This window comes from Nelumbo lutea, chromosome 4 (genome assembly GCF_056320005.1).
Source record: "Nelumbo lutea isolate HS-2025 chromosome 4, American lotus-T2T, whole genome shotgun sequence".
NCBI lineage: Eukaryota > Viridiplantae > Streptophyta > Magnoliopsida > Proteales > Nelumbonaceae > Nelumbo > Nelumbo lutea.
In genome coordinates, this window is record NC_142687.1 from 3,123,571 (window position 1) to 3,141,620 (window position 18,050).

The 18,050-nt window shown below is 38.3% G+C and overlaps 1 protein-coding gene, 1 non-coding gene and 2 pseudogenes across 2 annotated transcripts; 2 read left to right on the top strand and 2 right to left on the bottom strand.

The window, feature by feature from the left end:
• Nucleotides 1-572: 572 nt before the first annotated feature.
• LOC148853397 (mitochondrial phosphate carrier protein 3, mitochondrial-like) lies at nucleotides 573-5,018 on the top strand. Its single transcript, XM_088982172.1, has 6 exons — nucleotides 573-1,149; nucleotides 2,008-2,369; nucleotides 2,466-2,509; nucleotides 4,015-4,229; nucleotides 4,315-4,439; nucleotides 4,564-5,018. The coding sequence occupies exons 1-6, from the start codon at nucleotides 844-846 to the stop codon at nucleotides 4,625-4,627; spliced, it is 1,116 nt and encodes a 371-aa protein (XP_088838298.1). The 5' UTR covers nucleotides 573-843; the 3' UTR covers nucleotides 4,628-5,018.
• A 1,726-nt stretch (nucleotides 5,019-6,744) lies between these two features.
• Nucleotides 6,745-7,647, bottom strand: LOC148853398 (F-box protein At4g18380-like; annotated as a pseudogene).
• Nucleotides 7,648-11,745: 4,098 nt separating this feature from the next.
• LOC148853399 (small nucleolar RNA SNORD36) lies at nucleotides 11,746-11,829 on the bottom strand. The gene has a single exon (XR_016095132.1). It is a non-coding gene; the product is annotated as a small nucleolar RNA SNORD36 (small nucleolar RNA).
• Nucleotides 11,830-13,202: 1,373 nt separating this feature from the next.
• On the top strand, nucleotides 13,203-13,897 carry LOC148853400 (syntaxin-111 pseudogene; annotated as a pseudogene).
• The last annotated feature ends 4,153 nt before the right edge of the window (nucleotides 13,898-18,050 follow it).

The following is an 18,050-nucleotide window of genomic DNA, read 5'->3' on the forward strand; positions in this document are numbered from 1 at the left end:
TTAATTTTTTGCATTAAGATATTATCTCTACATGAGTAAGGTTCATGGTTTTTTTTTTTTTTTTCTTATTTTGTATTTTTTAGTTATAACATGTTAGAATTGTTGTTGGTATCATTTCAATTAGAACGAACTAAAATATCATAAAAACTGAATTTTGAAAGTTAAGTTTAGAACTGTGCCAAATGCTTTAAAGAAATATATCACGCAATTGGTATATTTTTTTTAAAGGAAACATATCACATAATTGTCACAGTTTTCATTTTCTTTTGAACACACAATCTGAACATTCACATGGTTCACGAAAGTTCTTCTGCAAGGATTTCGCTTACTGGAATTACCTACAAATATCATTTCATATACACGGTAGTTTGTTGAGATTTTCTTAATGCACGGGCCATTTTAATAGTTTATATAAATAAGAGTGACACTCAAAAGTCAAAATAGGGAGAAAACTAAAAAGGAATTATGCTCGAATATTCCACACGTACTCCCCACGCCACACGAGCCGAAAAGAGGCAAATTGTCGCACGAGCTTCTCACGCTGATAAAATGAATGGGGCATTATCGTCAACACAGTAAATTACGCGAGAACAAATTGATTCCAGATTCCTAACATCCCGTATAAATGACGCGAAGGAAGTGGCCATGTTAACCTACTCGCGTTTCTTGCACCGGTGTCGGACAGGGAGAGATCGAGGGAGAGCCCCTGGTTTCTCGCTTCCGAGCTTTTTCATTTCTCACCCTTCCTTTAGTCCCCCTTCTCACACGCATAGCAAACAAAAGCCTTCTCTTCTCTCAACCTCCCCATTCCCTCTTCTCCAGTCCATCAAACCCTAATCCTAAATGGCACTCTCCGACAACAATTGTCAATCTCTGGTCCCGAGCTTCCTCTACTCAACTTCATCATTAGCATCGCCATCTTCGAAGAAAACCCTAGATTTCATCAGCAAAAACCCTAACTTGCTATTGCCTTCAGCAAATGGAGTCTCATCGAAGAGGAGTTTTGTGATTCCAGCTCCGAGCGAGCCGATGAAGATCGAGATGTACTCGCCGGCTTTCTACGCCGCCTGTACTGCCGGCGGAATTTTGAGCTGTGGTCTCACGCACATGGCCGTCACTCCCCTTGATCTCGTCAAATGTAATATGCAGGTATCATTGCAATCTGGGTCGATCTATTGTTTCATTATTTGTTTCTGGGTTCTGCTTTTGGATTCCATTTGATCTGAAAGTTTTATTGCCAGATCCGTCATTGTCATGGGATTTTGGTTTACCTTTGACCATTCGATGTTATTCTAGAGCTTCTCATTCCTGTACATTTTTTTTTAAATATTAATTCGAGTTTTACGTGCATCAATATAGGATTTGCTTTCAATTTCTTTTTGTCTGAACTTCATCACTTTTGGAGTGGTTTGGTTATGTTTTTCCTTCACGTTTACTATTTGAGATGTTCATATTGGATTTTGTGTGTTAATTTTGAAGGTTTGTTTTGTGGTCTTTTCAAACAATTTCGTTTAGTCTCGTGAACTTTCAATTTATTAACATTCGAACATTTTTGAGCGGTGTTTTTATCATTTGACTTAAATGATGCCACCTGAAATTTTCACGCATAATTAACACTCTTGATTTGTTTTTCTTGATAATTGATAGCTACGGACGAGGAAACAAAAAATCAATACCTTATTTTTTGTCATTGCTTTTATTTTGGGCATTGCCATGGGTCTTTTCAAACAATTTCGTTTAGTCTCGTGAACTTTCAATTTATTAACATTTGAACATTTTTGAGCGATGTTTTTATCATTTGACTTAAATGATGCCACCTGAATGTTTCACGCACTATTAGCACTCTTGATTTGTTTTTCTTGATAATTGATAGCTACGAACGAGGTAACAAAAAATCAATACCTTATTTTTTGTCATTGCTTTTATTTTGGGCATTCTTCTTTGTTTTCTCTCATTTCTATTTACTGGAGAATATGAAACATTGAAGAGATTTGTTCAATTCCTCAGATCGATCCTGCAAAGTACAAGAGCATCTCCTCTGGATTCGGGGTTTTGCTTAGGGAGCAGGGATTTAAAGGTTTCTTCAGGGGCTGGGTGCCAACACTGCTCGGTTATAGTGCTCAGGGTGCCTGTAAGTTTGGATTCTACGAGTTCTTTAAGAAATACTACTCAGACATTGCTGGACCCGAGTATGCTGCCAAGTACAAGACCTTGATCTACCTCGCTGGTTCTGCATCTGCCGAGGTCATTGCTGACGTTGCACTTTGCCCCATGGAAGCTGTCAAGGTCCGTGTCCAAACTCAGCCTGGGTTTGCCAGAGGGTTAGCTGACGGGTTTCCAAGATTTGTCAAATCTGAAGGTGCCCTTGGGTACGTCCGTCTATTGTTTATGCTTTCACTTTCTCTTTTTACAATGCATTTTATTATTGTAATGGTACCGTTTTCTTATTCTATGAAACCTTACAGGTTGTATAAGGGAATTGTTCCTCTTTGGGGGCGTCAGATTCCATGTAAGTTGAATATTTTCCATCATTTGTTCCTCAATTTATTTCTACAGTAGACAGAAATGTTATTCTTTTGGTGGGGAGTTAAGTCCCCTTTGTACCTAAGCTTCACATAGTTTCATATCATTAATAAAGGTTCTTGTTATTGATAAAAAAAAAAAAGAAATGTTATTCTATTGCCTGACATCCGAACCTCCTCCGTCATAAAATATGGAAACTCTTAATCTCTTTGTATGAATTGTTAAATCTTTATGGCATCGGTGACCAACATTCTATTTATGTTAGAGTCTGACCATCTTACATATACTAGGTCAGTGAATTAAGTTGAGCTAGGGGTATGTTAGAGTTTGGAACTTTTAAGAAAGTTCACTGCCAATTTTTGCCTTTTTAGATTTCCTTTCAAAAATTTCATTTTCTTGATCTGAATTCAAAGTTGCCATTATTTACTAGGAAAAGTTACAAGACAGAAGAGCCTCTCTCTCTCTCTCTCTCCTGTATTTTCCATTTTTTGGTTTTCTCATTTTCGTCTGATTAATTTGCAAATGAAGATAGTTGTGCTGCATTTTTAATTGATATTTCTTATTATCCTTTTCCTCTTAATTAGTTTTATACCATCATACTGTCATTGGCCCTATTTTCATCCCCCCCTCTGTTTGCGCCCCAGACAAAATACTTTATGGAACTGCTTCCTGTCAGTATCTAGCACAGTTTGGTGCCAAAATCTTATGGGTCATAATTACAAATGTTTATATATTACTTATAACACAGTTGTCTATGTCAGCTTACTTTGCATTGCTTCTCAACCCCCTTGGATTTTTTTGTTGTTTTTTGGATTAAAAATTAAAATCAAACATGGTGCTATTTAAATTTACCCACAATCAATTCGGTTCACAAAATCAAATGTCAGCATCTTTTAACACCAGATCGTGCATTGCATGAGTCTCTTCTAGTAAGATTTGGCTTTCTTTTTAATTTACAATATATGCTATTTTTTTACCCCCAGTCACTTTCCTTTCTTTTTAATTTACAATATATGCTATTTTTTTCTCATGGTAATCATTTTTGGGTTATTTTCCATGCAGATTTTATCGATTTATCTTATGTTGCCTAATTTTTAATCTCTAGATCTACGTGCTATTTGTTATTTACTTGAGAAAATGCCGATACATTTCTGATACACCTTCATAATATTCTTGACCTTTTTGTAACGTAATGCAGTCATATTGTATTTCTCCATTTTTATATACAAGATATTGTAACCGGGAGTTGTAATTGATGGAAAATCTTGGCACATTGTGATATTGGTTCTTTCAATCTGGCATTTTGGTGAATCTCAAGTTAATGAGGTAACAATAGTGGGGACTTTGGATGTTGACAAGTGGCCAAGGGAACTAGGATTGATGGAAAACTTTCTTTCCTTTTTTTGGCTTCTTGGCTTCTACTTGAATTGCATTTAGTGGTCTTAATTTCTATAAGTTTCTTGGTGGTAAGGATGGTATTTGTTTCTGCAGATACCATGATGAAATTTGCATCTTTTGAGAACATCGTGCAGCTTATCTACAAACATGCTATTCCTACCCCAAAGGACCAATGTAGCAAGACTTTGCAGCTAGGTGTTAGCTTTGCTGGAGGCTATATTGCTGGTGTTTTTTGTGCTATTGTTTCGCACCCTGCTGACAATCTTGTGTCTTACCTTAATAACGCCAAGGGAGCTACTGTTGGTGATGTGCGTAATGTGGTGCCACCATTTTCTAGTATTCGTATCCCTCAATTTCTTCTCTTTATTATCTTATTTTAATTGTGTCCTGCAGGCTGTGAAGAAGTTAGGGTTATGGGGTCTTTTCACCCGTGGTCTTCCACTTCGTATTGTCATGATTGGTACACTCACGGGAGCTCAGTGGGGTATTTATGATGCATTCAAAGTTTTTGTTGGACTGTAAGTTCCTTTTTCATTGAAATCGTTAGGTTCTATATTGTGCTGTTTACAGAATTGGTTCCCCCTTTTCTTTCTATTTCTCTTGTAAATTGAATTGACAGTTGGGTTTTGTTTCAATATCCAGGCCTACCACCGGAGGTGTTGCCCCTGCTGCCCCCCCTGCTTCTGCTGAACTGGCAAAGATGTAAAACGTTGGCTGGTGATTAATGAACAACAGAATGCTGCTGCTTTTGTTTTTTGGTTTAGAGTCGGGAGAGTGGAATGCTTATAGACGGAGGGAGGACCAATAACTAGGTTGCTGACCCTGCAGGTGGTGAGCGTGTATTCTTTTTCGGTTCAGAGGACTGTTAATCTTGAATCGTTGATTATTTTGAATTTTTGGAAGGATGGTTTTGATTACATCCTTCAAACTCCATTTTAGGCTTTAAGAAGGTTGAGCAACGAGTACAATGGCCCTTAATAGAAGAGTGGGGCTCGATAATAATGGACGGATGGGGGCGGGGGAAAGGATTGGAAGTTTTATCTGTCCATCTATACATTGATAACTTCATCTCGAAATATATTTCCATTTCGTATGCAGATCTTGTTTTCCTGCGGTCGTGCCACCCCTTTTCAGTGGGTGCACTTGCTATAAATATATCTTCACCCCTTTTCAGTTATCTTATATCTATGGATTCTTTTTCGGTCTCACCGCTTGATACAACCGATAAAAAAAAAGTATCTTCAGCCGATACAGGGACATGCTCGAATATCACGAGTAACCCGTTGATCATAATTCGACAAACATCAGGAAAAGATCACTGAACAAATGGAATTAAAAACTCAAATTGTATCAGAATGCACTGCGACGCAAATTAATAAATCATGTTATGGAACGAAAGGACATGATCGGATTTACCAAAAGGGAAAATTTCTAATAGTTACCCTATTCTTGGCCGAGTGCCTTTAAAATGTGAATTTAGTATTCAAACTTTCCAAATGTGACAATTTAGTATTTGCTGTCAAGCATCATGAGGAAAGATACAAAATGCCCTTACAAGTGTCATCTAATTTTCTTTATCAACCATTTGTTAATAGGTGATTCCATTCCATTTTGTTCCATTACCGGTTGATAAAGCAACATCTGTATAATAAATGCCCTTCAAGTTTAATGCATCTCAGTGTTCATCAGTCTTTGAAGGGAAATCTGGGGGTCATTCACTAGTAGACAAAGTGGTGTGGGTCATTAGCTCGGAGGCCGGAGGCCATCCAAGCTGATTCAATTAATGTGTATTTCCCCATTCAGTCCCTTCACCACAAACATTTGTTATCACATAGGTTCAAAGTATTGATATGATACGCATATTGGCCGTATCATATGGTACTTAGAAACAGTTGAAACTCTGTTTTTTTTAGTTTTTTTTTTTCAAATTTTGATTTTTTGGGAAGCTAAAAGCATCATGAGGAAAGATACAAAATGCCCTTACAAGTGTCATCTAATTTTCTTTATCAACCATTTGTTAATAGGTGATTCCATTCCATTTTGTTCCATTACCGGTTGATAAAGCAACATCTGTATAATAAATGCCCTTCAAGTTTAATGCATCTCAGTGTTCATCAGTCTTTGAAGGGAAATCTGGGGGTCATTCACTAGTAGACAAAGTGGTGTGGGTCATTAGCTCGGAGGCCGGAGGCCATCCAAGCTGATTCAATTAATGTGTATTTCCCCATTCAGTCCCTTCACCACAAACATTTGTTATCACATAGGTTCAAAGTATTGATATGATACGCATATTGGCCGTATCATATGGTACTTAGAAACAGTTGAAACTCTGTTTTTTTTAGTTTTTTTTTTTCAAATTTTGATTTTTTGGGAAGCTAAAAGCATCATGAGGAAAGATACAAAATGCCCTTACAAGTGTCATCTAATTTTCTTTATCAACCATTTGTTAATAGGTGATTCCATTCCATTTTGTTCCATTACCGGTTGATAAAGCAACATCTGTATAATAAATGCCCTTCAAGTTTAATGCATCTCAGTGTTCATCAGTCTTTGAAGGGAAATCTGGGGGTCATTCACTAGTAGACAAAGTGGTGTGGGTCATTAGCTCGGAGGCCGGAGGCCATCCAAGCTGATTCAATTAATGTGTATTTCCCCATTCAGTCCCTTCACCACAAACATTTGTTATCACATAGGTTCAAAGTATTGATATGATACGCATATTGGCCGTATCATATGGTACTTAGAAACAGTTGAAACTCTGTTTTTTTTAGTTTTTTTTTTTCAAATTTTGATTTTTTGGGAAGCTAAAAGCATGATTTTTTATTATTCAAAAAAGTTGGGGTTCCGAAATAGGCATTTCGGAGTGTATCTTTTTCTAATTATACGATACGAAACGCCCGGCACGGGGCGTATCGTATCAATACTTTGAACCATTATCACAACATTCTGAAGCATCGGATGGTTGGCGATTATCTATTGCAACAGGTGGTGCCTTGCAGAGGCAACAATCAAGCACATAATCGTCCAACCAATCCTCAATTTCAGTCTACCATACAAAATGAGCCATGGGAGGTTTCTTCACCTCCCACTGATGCCGAAGACATTGAACAATCATTCCTACCTCCTTTCTTAATACATGTAAGCTTCGTTTTCTGAAAAGAAGTGGCTCCCAGTGTAGCGAGCTGTCGAACTCAGCCCTCCATTTCAGCAACAACCCATCATCACCACCACCATGGCCGGAGTCATCAGGGAGTTGTATTTGAAGGGCCTAAATCTCATTGAATCTCTTGAGAATTTGTATGGGGGAATAATGGAAGGGAGACCCATCTGAGATGCTCTTCTTCTGATTAGTGAGAAGGGTCTGCTGCAGGAATTGAAGAAACTTCGAGATGATTCTGTATAACAAGAACTTGGCCAAACCTATAGCTAAGCTGTTGCCATGAGATTCGGAAGAATAACAATCATCAGCATCAACGGTGAGGGAGTTGAAGCGCTTACAGATGGCGAGGCAGCAGCCGAGTGTCTTGGCATCTCGAATTTTGTTGAAGATGAGACATAAGAGTGAGTCATGTAGACGGTCAAAGTGATGGTTTGGACTATTGAGAGCTTGGGCTATGTTTCAAGAAGATGATGAACAATGTGTTTTATTTTCAAGGGTAATTTTAACATTTTCAAAAGTCTTAAATCGCAAATGAGATCATGTGATATACATAACTGACTGTCCATTAACGATAGGTTGAAATTCGGACACTAAATTATTACATTTTAAAGTTCAGATACTAAATTGACACTGGGCCTAAACTACATGGTACCAATGGAGAATTTTCCCTTAACAAAAAAAGGACATGGTCTCGTGATAGGCCTGGCGCCAAAGCAAGTTGACTAGTTGAGTGGAGCTTGACAGAAAAGCTCACCAACATTATATGTACTGCTTATTTTCTTTTTTGCATGGTACAATACTTGACCATATGGCTAAAACGCCATGGGCTGTTAAATAGTTGTTGGAAGTCTTTCTACATTTCAAATAGTTGTTGCACAATTCATTACCATTAGTGGAGTAGTAAAGAGACGGCAGATTTTTTTTTTTTGTAAAGAAAAAAAAAAAAACTAAATTATATTCATGAAAGAGGTTACATTGAACCCATGTAGGGGAAGCTGAAAAAGATCTACTCCCCTATTACACACTTTTGAAGCTATTTCATGAAATAGTAAATTTCTGTCTTATTTATAAAGAACCAAAAGGGGTTACACAAGATGGGATAGCACTTCCCACAAGATGGGTTAAAAAAGACATTCAGACGGGGATCTAAGATCTTCATTTACAATCCAATTGGCCGCTTGGTTGGCTTCCGTGAAGACGTGTCTTTACTGCACTCCATTCCTGAACCAGTCCTTTATCTCTAGGCAGTCTTGGATGATATTTTTCAATCTCCATGGTGAGATAACTTGACCCTTGAGGCATGAAATGACAAGGCGGGAATCTCCCTCAATGGTAATAGGAAACTCAAAAAAATTTGCTGCCAAATTATGTACTTCTCAAGCAGCCTATGCTTCAGCTGCATTGATGGTGGAGAAACCGAGGGAGCAACCTTTGTAATCAACTATTTTACCTAAACGGTTTCTCAATTCTCGCAATTGCCGCGATAGAACATAGACCATTTTTTGAACATGAAGCATCGAATTTTATGGTTCTGGGGTCAGGGGAACTCCACTTGATATGCTTCCACTTCTTATTATCCTTTGCCATTTTAATGCACACTTGATTGTCCCAAAATTCATTAAAAGCTTTAATTGCCCTATCCAAAATTTCTTGAGGTAAAGAGTTGTTATTAAATGTTTTATAATTTCTATTCTTCCATAAATACCAAAATATTAACACTTTTCCTTTAAATTTTCTCCTTCCATAACATCCCTCTTATGAATGCTAATCTACCAATCTAGAAAGGAAGAGTTGAGTTCATAGGGACCAACAATGTTAAGGTTGGCCAATAACCAAATCTGTTTGGCTATGTCACAATTTTTAAAAATTACTTAAATCTTCTTCCTCACCATAGAAGCTACAATCAGTGTCAAGGTTAAAACCTCTTCTCTTTAGAAAGGATTTTGGTGGAAGCTTATTTGAGATAAGGAGAAACACAAAAACTGAGTTTTAGGGGGCAATTCAGATTCCAGACTTTTGATAGCCAACTAAAATCATTATCACTGTTTAAGTTTGAACTACCTTTAAGTTTGTAAGCTGAATTCATCGTGAAATCCCCTTTGGGGTTAATTCTCCAAATCGTCCTGTCTTCTTTTGGCCTTGTTGGGATAAAAATAGATAGAATCATATCACAGATATCAGTTGGAACTAAGTTTGTCAATTTGTAATTAATCCACACCTTTCTATCATGATCAATCACATCACTCATAGGAAGGCTCTCATCATCAATTTACTGTGGAGATTATTTCAGCAAGAGTGGAGTCACTCCACCATTTATCACTCCAAAATTTTATATCCTTCCCATTTTCAATCTCCCACCCAATACCCTTTTTGAATAGCTCTCTAGCACTAAGGCTTCCTCTCCAGGCCCAAGAGATATCTTTTTTTTCTTCGGCACTCCAGAAACTTTCTTTTGTAAGGTATTTACTCCTAACCACTTTGACCCAAAGATTACCCTCCTCTTTTAAAATTTTCCTTCCCAACTTTGCAAGGCTTACTTCATTTACCAATTGGAGGTTTTTGAGACCTAAACTGCCCCAAATCTTTGGTTTACAAACTCTCTCCCAAGTTAACAAATGGAGGGGCTTTTTCTCACTAGAGTTAGACGAGAGAAAGTTTCATTGGGATTTCTCTAAATCTTCAATGACATTTTGGGAGAGCTTAAAGTACCTCATTAAGTATTGTGGCATCATATTAGTTGTGGAATTGAGGAGAGTAATTCTTCTAGCTAAGGAGAGGGTAATTTTCTTTGAACTGTTAAGTTTGTTACTGACCCTATCCTAGGGATGGCAAATTCCCCCATCCCCAACTTCCCCGACCCAATGGACTAGGGGATGGGGATTGAGGTCCTCACCTCGCCTTGACCTCGATTATATATATATATATATATATATATTAAAACATATTTAAAACATTATTTATAATTTAAATATTTTAAATAAATTTATTTTTCAAAAATTACTGTTATCTAAAAAAATTTTAGAGATTTGGATCCCCGTTGGGGATCAGAGATAGAGGGCAAATTTTATCCCCAATGGAGATTGGGGACGAGGATGGGGGTTAAATTCATAATTGTGGTCGGGGACGGGGAACATGATTCCCACCCCGAACCCACACGGTTGCCATTCCACCCTATCCTTGACAAACATGAAAGTGTTTTTAGTAACTCTAGAGTTAATTAAAGGTACCCCACGTAAAGGTTTGGTTTTGTTTGGATTGGAATTTTCATAATTTTTGTTAGGATTTTCATAATTAACAAGACATTTAGCTATGATCTTGTAAATCAAATTGCAGCAATTTTTTGATCTAAGGTGGGAGATATTTTTAATCTTCCTTCTCTTTTTTGGCGAATAAAAGAGCCAAATTTGCACGATTCATTCCTCAAGGAATCTCGCCAGTATTATAAATTATAAAAGTACACCATCGGATCATATACATCTTCCCCTACTTTGTGCCAGAATTTTTGAAAAAAATGAGGGTACAGTACTCATCTAGTCCTTTAGCAAAATCAAATTTTTGAGACGAGTATTGTATCTACATAAAGGTGTGTATGGTACTGGCGTATTGCTAGTAGTTCTTCTATTTGAAATCCAGTTAGCGTGGAGGCTTTCAGTTCCTTATATAAGTTCAGTCTCCTCACTCGTTACCATCTCAATTCTCAAATGAGAAAAGCTGTATCTCAATTCTCAAGAGGCAATTCTTCAATTGAAAGTAAATTCCCTTCTACATCCCTAACTAACAATAACTCATTTGATGACGATCTCCTTCCGCATTAGCTCATCCCTTGACAGCCATTTTTCATTACCATTTTCGAAGCGCAACAAAATTCTTTGCAAGTGCGACAGGCATCCAAGGGCAAGACATAGAAGGAGAAAAACTGAATATTTTTTAATGGATCAAGTGGCTAAACGATGCAGAAAACTGATAGAGCAAATTAATAGGGAAGACTGATTGCTCACCATGATATGAGATTGTGTTGTTTATCCCCTATTTTTTGGAGTTTTCTTTTTTTTTTTCAAAGATGCAGAAACCCATCAACCCCATGAGATTCACAGATGAACGTTGGTGGAAAAGGGCCAAAAGGCTATTTTTTGGATTTCTGACACGACATTTTTGGGATGAGAGTGAGAATCACGTAGACTCAGAAGAAGAGTATTGAGAACAGGGAAGACAGCCACCAAAACAAGAGCCTTCTGATCTTGAGATGAAATTTTATTGACCAAATCCCAGTTCCAATTCACGTTTGGAAACCCGTCTGCCAATTCCTCATGTTCATTGATGAGCTTTTGAATGGTGAGACCGTAGGCCGAGTTAAGCGAGTTAGCACCGGCTGTGGCCAGTTCGATCGATAGATCTCTACATCGCTTTTTAATTCCATAGGGTTAACACATACGAACACACACACACTAACTAGTAGTATGGGGATTTCTTTGATTTTCCTTCAATTAATTGGAACTAAAATCGGAAATAAAGCATGCAGGAATGAACAAGAATTTCGCTCGGCCTCTTTATTTTAAACAAATACCCATGGTTTGGATTAAGAGAAACTTGAATGAGAAATAAAGCGAAACTAAAACTAAATAACAAACCCCCCAAAATGAGTGAAAAAGATAGAAACAAAGGCCTGAGCATCAGTTTTAAAAAGCTCGATATTTGAAGCTTCATGGAGATTTCTCTCAGCGAATACAAATACTTCTCATCATCTGCTCAGACCCAGAAGACGAACCAAATGAGTTTTAAGAAAAAGGGGAAAGAATAGAGAAACACCAGAAAACCTGAAATTACAAAGAAGCCTCCGCCTCCGCGTTAGAATTTATAAAGATTAGAGAGAGCAGATAAGTTGAGACCAAAGCGGGGGAACTGCCCCACGAAGCCCTAAACGGCTAAACCCCAAAGCATTTAGAAACCCTAATCGCAAGTGAAGTGAGCCGGTCTTCGAGATTCGATTATTCCAGATGCGTGGTTTAAATGAAGTGGATTTGTACGGCTAAAAGTTAGGGTAATATACAAAAATCTCCCCTAACGTTATTTTATAATCATAAAAACCTCTCCTGTAGTTTCACTTTAGTAAAAATCTCCCCTGAATTTTTAAAGAATTTGACAAAAACCTCCTTTCCAGCAATGACCCAAATGAAAAACGTCAAACCGGTACATCAATTTTGCTCCTAATTCCAATTTTACACTTTTGCAAATTAATTTGCATACATTTTACTGAAATACCCCTGCCGACTTGTTATCCTCTTTATCTCTCCCGTCAACATCTTTTATCCTCTACCCTATCCCTGAATTCTTTCGTCTAAAGAGGAGGAAAGCTACAACTCTTTTAATCTTTCATCCAAACCCAAACGGAACATAGCTCTTTCCTTTTCTCCCTAAACTTTCTTTGCCGATTTCTTCCTCCTCTTTCAATCTCCCAAGAATCTGTAATTTTGTGCTGAGTTATGTTTCTCTTGTTTATTGCCCTACTTGACTTAGAAAAAAAATTATATTTATTGAAGCATAAAATTTTAATGTATTTTGGAGGTATGGACCTGTTGAATGATATAGAGTAATTTTCTTATAAAAAATCTTCAAACCATCAGTTGTTTGTGCTAATGGAATGTTGTTTTCAACACATAATTAATTAATGCTCACCATTCATTGGCCTGGCCGCTGACATTGATAGCTCCAAGGTGATGCAATATACTTATGGTGGAGAACAGGATGATATTGATCATCCGTATGAGGTTCCTATAGCCAACCATCCACCATTACCAGTCAAGGAAGCTAATGGGAATGAGGGCTCATTCTCATGAATTTTTTGTACACGGGTTTCCAAATCATAAAGCACACAGTGTGTTGTATATTTTCAGCCCCAGAATTTTCTATATACAGGTTTTCAAATCATTATTCGGTATAAATGCATCACTGTAAGTCATTTGTATATAGATTTCACTTCTAGGAAGGAAATTATTTCCAAAATTGGGTCCTTTAAATCGAAAAACATCTCATGTAGCCATAATCTACTCTCGCAGCTGAAGCGTTCTCTCTTCCAAAGTTTTGTGATTCCAAGTTTCAACTAAGATAGAGAAAACATAGCAAGATGAACGATTTGATAATAAAACCCTTCCTCAGCTATGTGGATCTGAAGAAAGAAGCCATGAAAGATCTGGAAGCTGGCAACGTCGACCTGGAGATGGTATTGACGATGACGCAAAATCAAATAGACCATAGGAGGCTGAGATGGTGAAAGAGATTAGTTTCATCAGAGAAATCCTTGGCCGACTGCAGCAAGCCAACAAAGAGAGCAATTGCCTCCACAAGTCGGAGGCCCTAAAAGCCCTGCACACACGGACCAATGCCGGTATCGTGGCCGTGCTTAGAAGGTGAGAAGCATAAAGTCTCAACTCGAGGATATGGACTGCGCCAACACTGCCAATAGGAGGCTCTTTGGATACAGAGAAGGGATGCTGGTGGACCGCACAAGGACTTCGGTCACCATCAGGCTGCAGAAGAAGTTAAAAGGAGCTGATGGACTTCCAGGAGTTGAGGCAGCGGATGATGGTGGAGTATAAAGAAATAGTGGGCTGTCGTTATTTCACGGTAACAGGGGAGTACCCGGAGGAAGAGGTGATAGAGAAGATTGTATCAAGTGGGGTAGGAACGACAGGGGAGGAGCTACTGCAGAGGGTGGTGTAGGAGCATGGGAGGGAGGGGAAGGTTCTTGAGACGGTGTTGGAGATACAAGATAGGCATGGCGCGGTGAAGGAGATTGAGGGAAAATATGGTACTTTATAAATTAATTGAATGACCCTTCATGGTAATTTTGTAAATGTTGACGTTTTCCGTTTGGTCATTGACGGAAGGGAGATTTTTGTCGAATTCTTTAAAACTCTAGGGGAGGTTTTTGCTAAAATGAAACTATAGGGAAGGGTTTTATGGTTGTCAGAAACTTCAGGGGAGGTTTTTGTATTTTCCCAAAAAGTTATATGGTAAGCAGGGAAAATCTATGATGCGGGAAAGACATGAAATCCAAAGAGTTTTGATGAATCAAAACTCATTTGTGAGGTTCTCTCGTCTTCTCCCAGAACCATTAACACTCATGCAATGTTCCCTCATATCAGAGTAACCTGCCAAATTTCTTTTGTTTTATGGTGACCCAAATGGATCTTTCATAAATGAAGTTTGGAATGATTTAAAGCAAATACGGGCCTCTACGGACATGCCTTGGGTGGTGTTAGGAGATTTCAATGAAGTCACCCATATAAATGAGAAACAAGGGGGTAAGGTAAAGCAAGGAAGTGCCTGGAAGGATTTCAAAGTGATGATTGAAGACTGCAACCTGATTGATCTAAGAAGTTATGGGAATCAGTATACTTGGTCAAACCACAGATCAGGAGCTAAGCTGATAAGGCAAAGGCTTGAAGAGTTCTAGTTAACTCAGAATGGAACGTGGTGTATATAGATGCAATAGTTTTTAATGAAGTTGCTATGGGCTCTGATCATAGTCTGATAATCCTCCAGTGTTTCCTTGGGTTGTGGAAAGGATTTCATCCATTCCGCTTCGAACTAGCTTGGCGGATCCATGATGGGTATGAAGGCATAGTGAAGCAGGTATGGAGCCAAGCTAATGCAATGAATTTGGGAACTTTGTTGGGCATATGCCGGAGAGAACTGAGAAGATGGAATAAACAGGTATTTGGCAAAATAACATATAAGATTCGGGATATTAAATTCCAACTCCAAAGAGTTTAGTCTGCAATAGATAGTGACACTGCCCAAGAGAAAGAGCTTCTCCAATGCCTCGACCGTGAGCAAGTGAGGGAAGAGATCCCGTGGAAACAAAAATCGCAGATCACCTGGCTGAAGGAGGGTGGTTGTAATATAAGATTTTTTCAGCAATCAACTCTCCTTCGAAGACAAAACAATAGAATCATGTGCCTAAAAGACGATCAACAAAATTGGGTAAGATCCAAACAAGGCATTGAGCAGATCATCACAAACTAGTTTCAACAGATATTCTCCCCTAATACCTCTAATACCATGAACGGAATGGTTGATAACATCAAGATGGTGCTCACTAATGAGGACAACAACGCACTATGTAGGCCAATCAGTCATGAAGAGGTGTTCTCAGTAGTATCCTCAATTGGCAATATGAAGGCCCCTGGCCCTGATGGGTACCCTACCGGTTTCTTTCAGAGGTTTTGGTCCATAATAGGAGATAGTGTCACAAAAGCCATCCAAAAGTGGTTTGACAGTGCAGTAGTTCCAGAAGCTGTAAACTTCACAAGCATTGTACTCATTCCCAAGTGTAAACACCCAGAAACTATCTCACATTATAGACCAATTAGTTTAACAAATGTGACATTCTGAATCCTGGCTAAGTGCCTAGTAAACAGATTGCAATTGCTTCTCCCAAAGATGGTAGACGAGAGCCAAGGAAAATTCATTAAGAATATAATGATCTCTGACAATGTGGCCATTGCACATAAAACTTACAATTTTTTGAAGTCCAAAAGGAAAGGTAAGACATTCTACATGACAATCAAAATTGACCTTAATAAAGCCTATGATAGGCTGGATTGGCATTTTGTAATTGAAGTTCTCAGGAAAATGGGTATGAACCAACATTGGCTAAATCTTATCTATAGCTGCATGTCTTCGGTAAACTTCACTTTCAATATCAATGGAGTTCAAAGAGGAAGGGTGAAGCCGTACAGGGGAATTTGGCAGGGTGACCCTCTCTCGCCCTACCTTTTCATTCTAGCAATACAAGCACTCTCAGAGGCTATCCAAAGAGTAGTATCAGAATGGCATAATGAGCCACTCTGTATCAAAAGAGGTACCCAACCACTCTCTCATTTATTCTATGCTGACGACTACATTCTATTTGCTAGAGCAGATCTCCAAAATGCGGATATGATCCAATTGATCCTTCAACAATTTTGCAATACTTCGGGACAACTAATAAATTACAATAAGTTAGAAATTTTCTTTAGCCGGAACATTCCAAGGAAGTTTCGCAGGATGATTTGCAAGATGCTAAGATTGGAAGAACATAATATGAATTCCAATTATTTGGGGCTGCCTACTCTCATTGGTCATAACAAAAAGGAAGTTTTCAGAGAGATGGATTGTAAATCTTCTCAATGGATGAGTGGGTGGAAAAAAATCTTCACCTATCTATTACATGAGCCACTTTAGAATACTAGCGATTGTCTGTGATGATATCAACCGGAAATTCTCAAGTTTCTTCTAGGGTCAAAAAACAAATGAGAGGAGATTACACTGGCTAAATTGGAATAAGCTCTGCCGAGTCAAATCTAAAGGAGGTATGGGCTTTCGAAACCTAAAGCTTTTTAATTGGGCCCTACTTGGGAAAATAGTGTGGAGGGTACTAAATAGTCAAGATTCTTTGTGGGGAAAACTTTTTATATCTCAGTATTCAGCTAGATCGCCACTACTAACTTCAAATTTCTCACCTTGTTCCTCCTGGCTTTGGCAAAGTATCACTTGTGGTATAGAACTTCTTAAAAATGGTCTCTATTGGAAAATCAATTATGGGGCCAACATACTTATTTGAGAAGACTCTTGGCTGCCTTCCTTTGAAGATTTTAAAATCCATTCCCCCAAACCCCAAAGATGTAAGGTCTCGAAAGTAAAGGATTTGATTTTCTGCAGCCCACACTATTGGAATTAGACAATGTTGACCAGTTTGTTCTCAGCATCAAAGGTTGCATGTATCTTGGCTATACCACTGAGTATGGAAGAGGAGGAAGATAAACTCATTTGGGCTTACTCAAAGGATGGTCAGTACTCGGTGAAATCTAGTTGCCAAATTGCCTATAAGTTAAATGAAGGAACAAGAAGGGCAGCCAATAACCGTATCGTAACACAAGCACCTCCATCTCTATGGAAGGAAGTTTGGCAGTTGAAAGTTCCTCCTAAAATTAAAAATTTGTTGGTAAGGAGTTGAAATAGAGGCGAATTAAGGTTGATGGGATATGCCCAAGGTATGGGCAAGAGGAGGATGTGAAACACCTCCTTATAAGTTGTTCATTTGCGTAGGTTGTTTGGTTTCAATCCCTATTAGGCTTTATTTCTAAGAGTGGGATCCAAGAGCATAGGTATTTGGATCATGTCTTGGTTTCAAAAGACCAGCTACCCTGATGAAGACCCAGATACTTGGGCATCTCTGCAAGCAATCCTGTGCTGGTAGATTTGGAAGGCCAGGAATGATCTCATGTTTAAGGGAGAAAGCCAGGACCCGCTATCAATAGTAAGGAAGAACACTAGTATGTGGAAGGAACTCTTACAACTTATAGAACATTTGGAGCCAAAAACCAAAGCAAACAACATATGGCACCCCCCTCCAAACCAATGGATGAAGGTGAATTTTTATGCTAGCTTTGACACATCCTCTGGGTGGGCGGGAATCACATGTGTCATAAGAAATCAAGAAGGGAAAGTTGTTGGTGATCAAGGAGATCAAGTTCGTTGCCAATCAATTGTTGATGCTGAAGGAAGAGTCATTCGGTTGGGCTACTGGGAAGCTCTAAAAGAAGGGCTAAATAGAATTCTGGTGGAATCTGATTCTCTAGAAGCTATTTTAGCTGTCAACTCCAATAAACAATATGACTTTAACCCCCTAAAAAATGTATGGTCAGATATTTGTAGCATCTCAAGGCATTTTACCAAATTTAAAGTCCTCCATTGTGGTAGGAAGACAAATAGGGCAGCTCACCATTTAGCTCGTGCATCCCTTTCCCTTGGTTTTAATCTTTTGATGGCAAACCACTACTCTACTTGGTTTGGCCCATCTAAGTTCCTCTATTTTGAATATTTGTACCCCACTAAATGTTGTTCTCATAAAAAAAAATTCAATCTCTATTATAAAAAAAAAATTGATAAAGGGAAAATTCCTGATCAGTACCCTCCACTTTGGTTC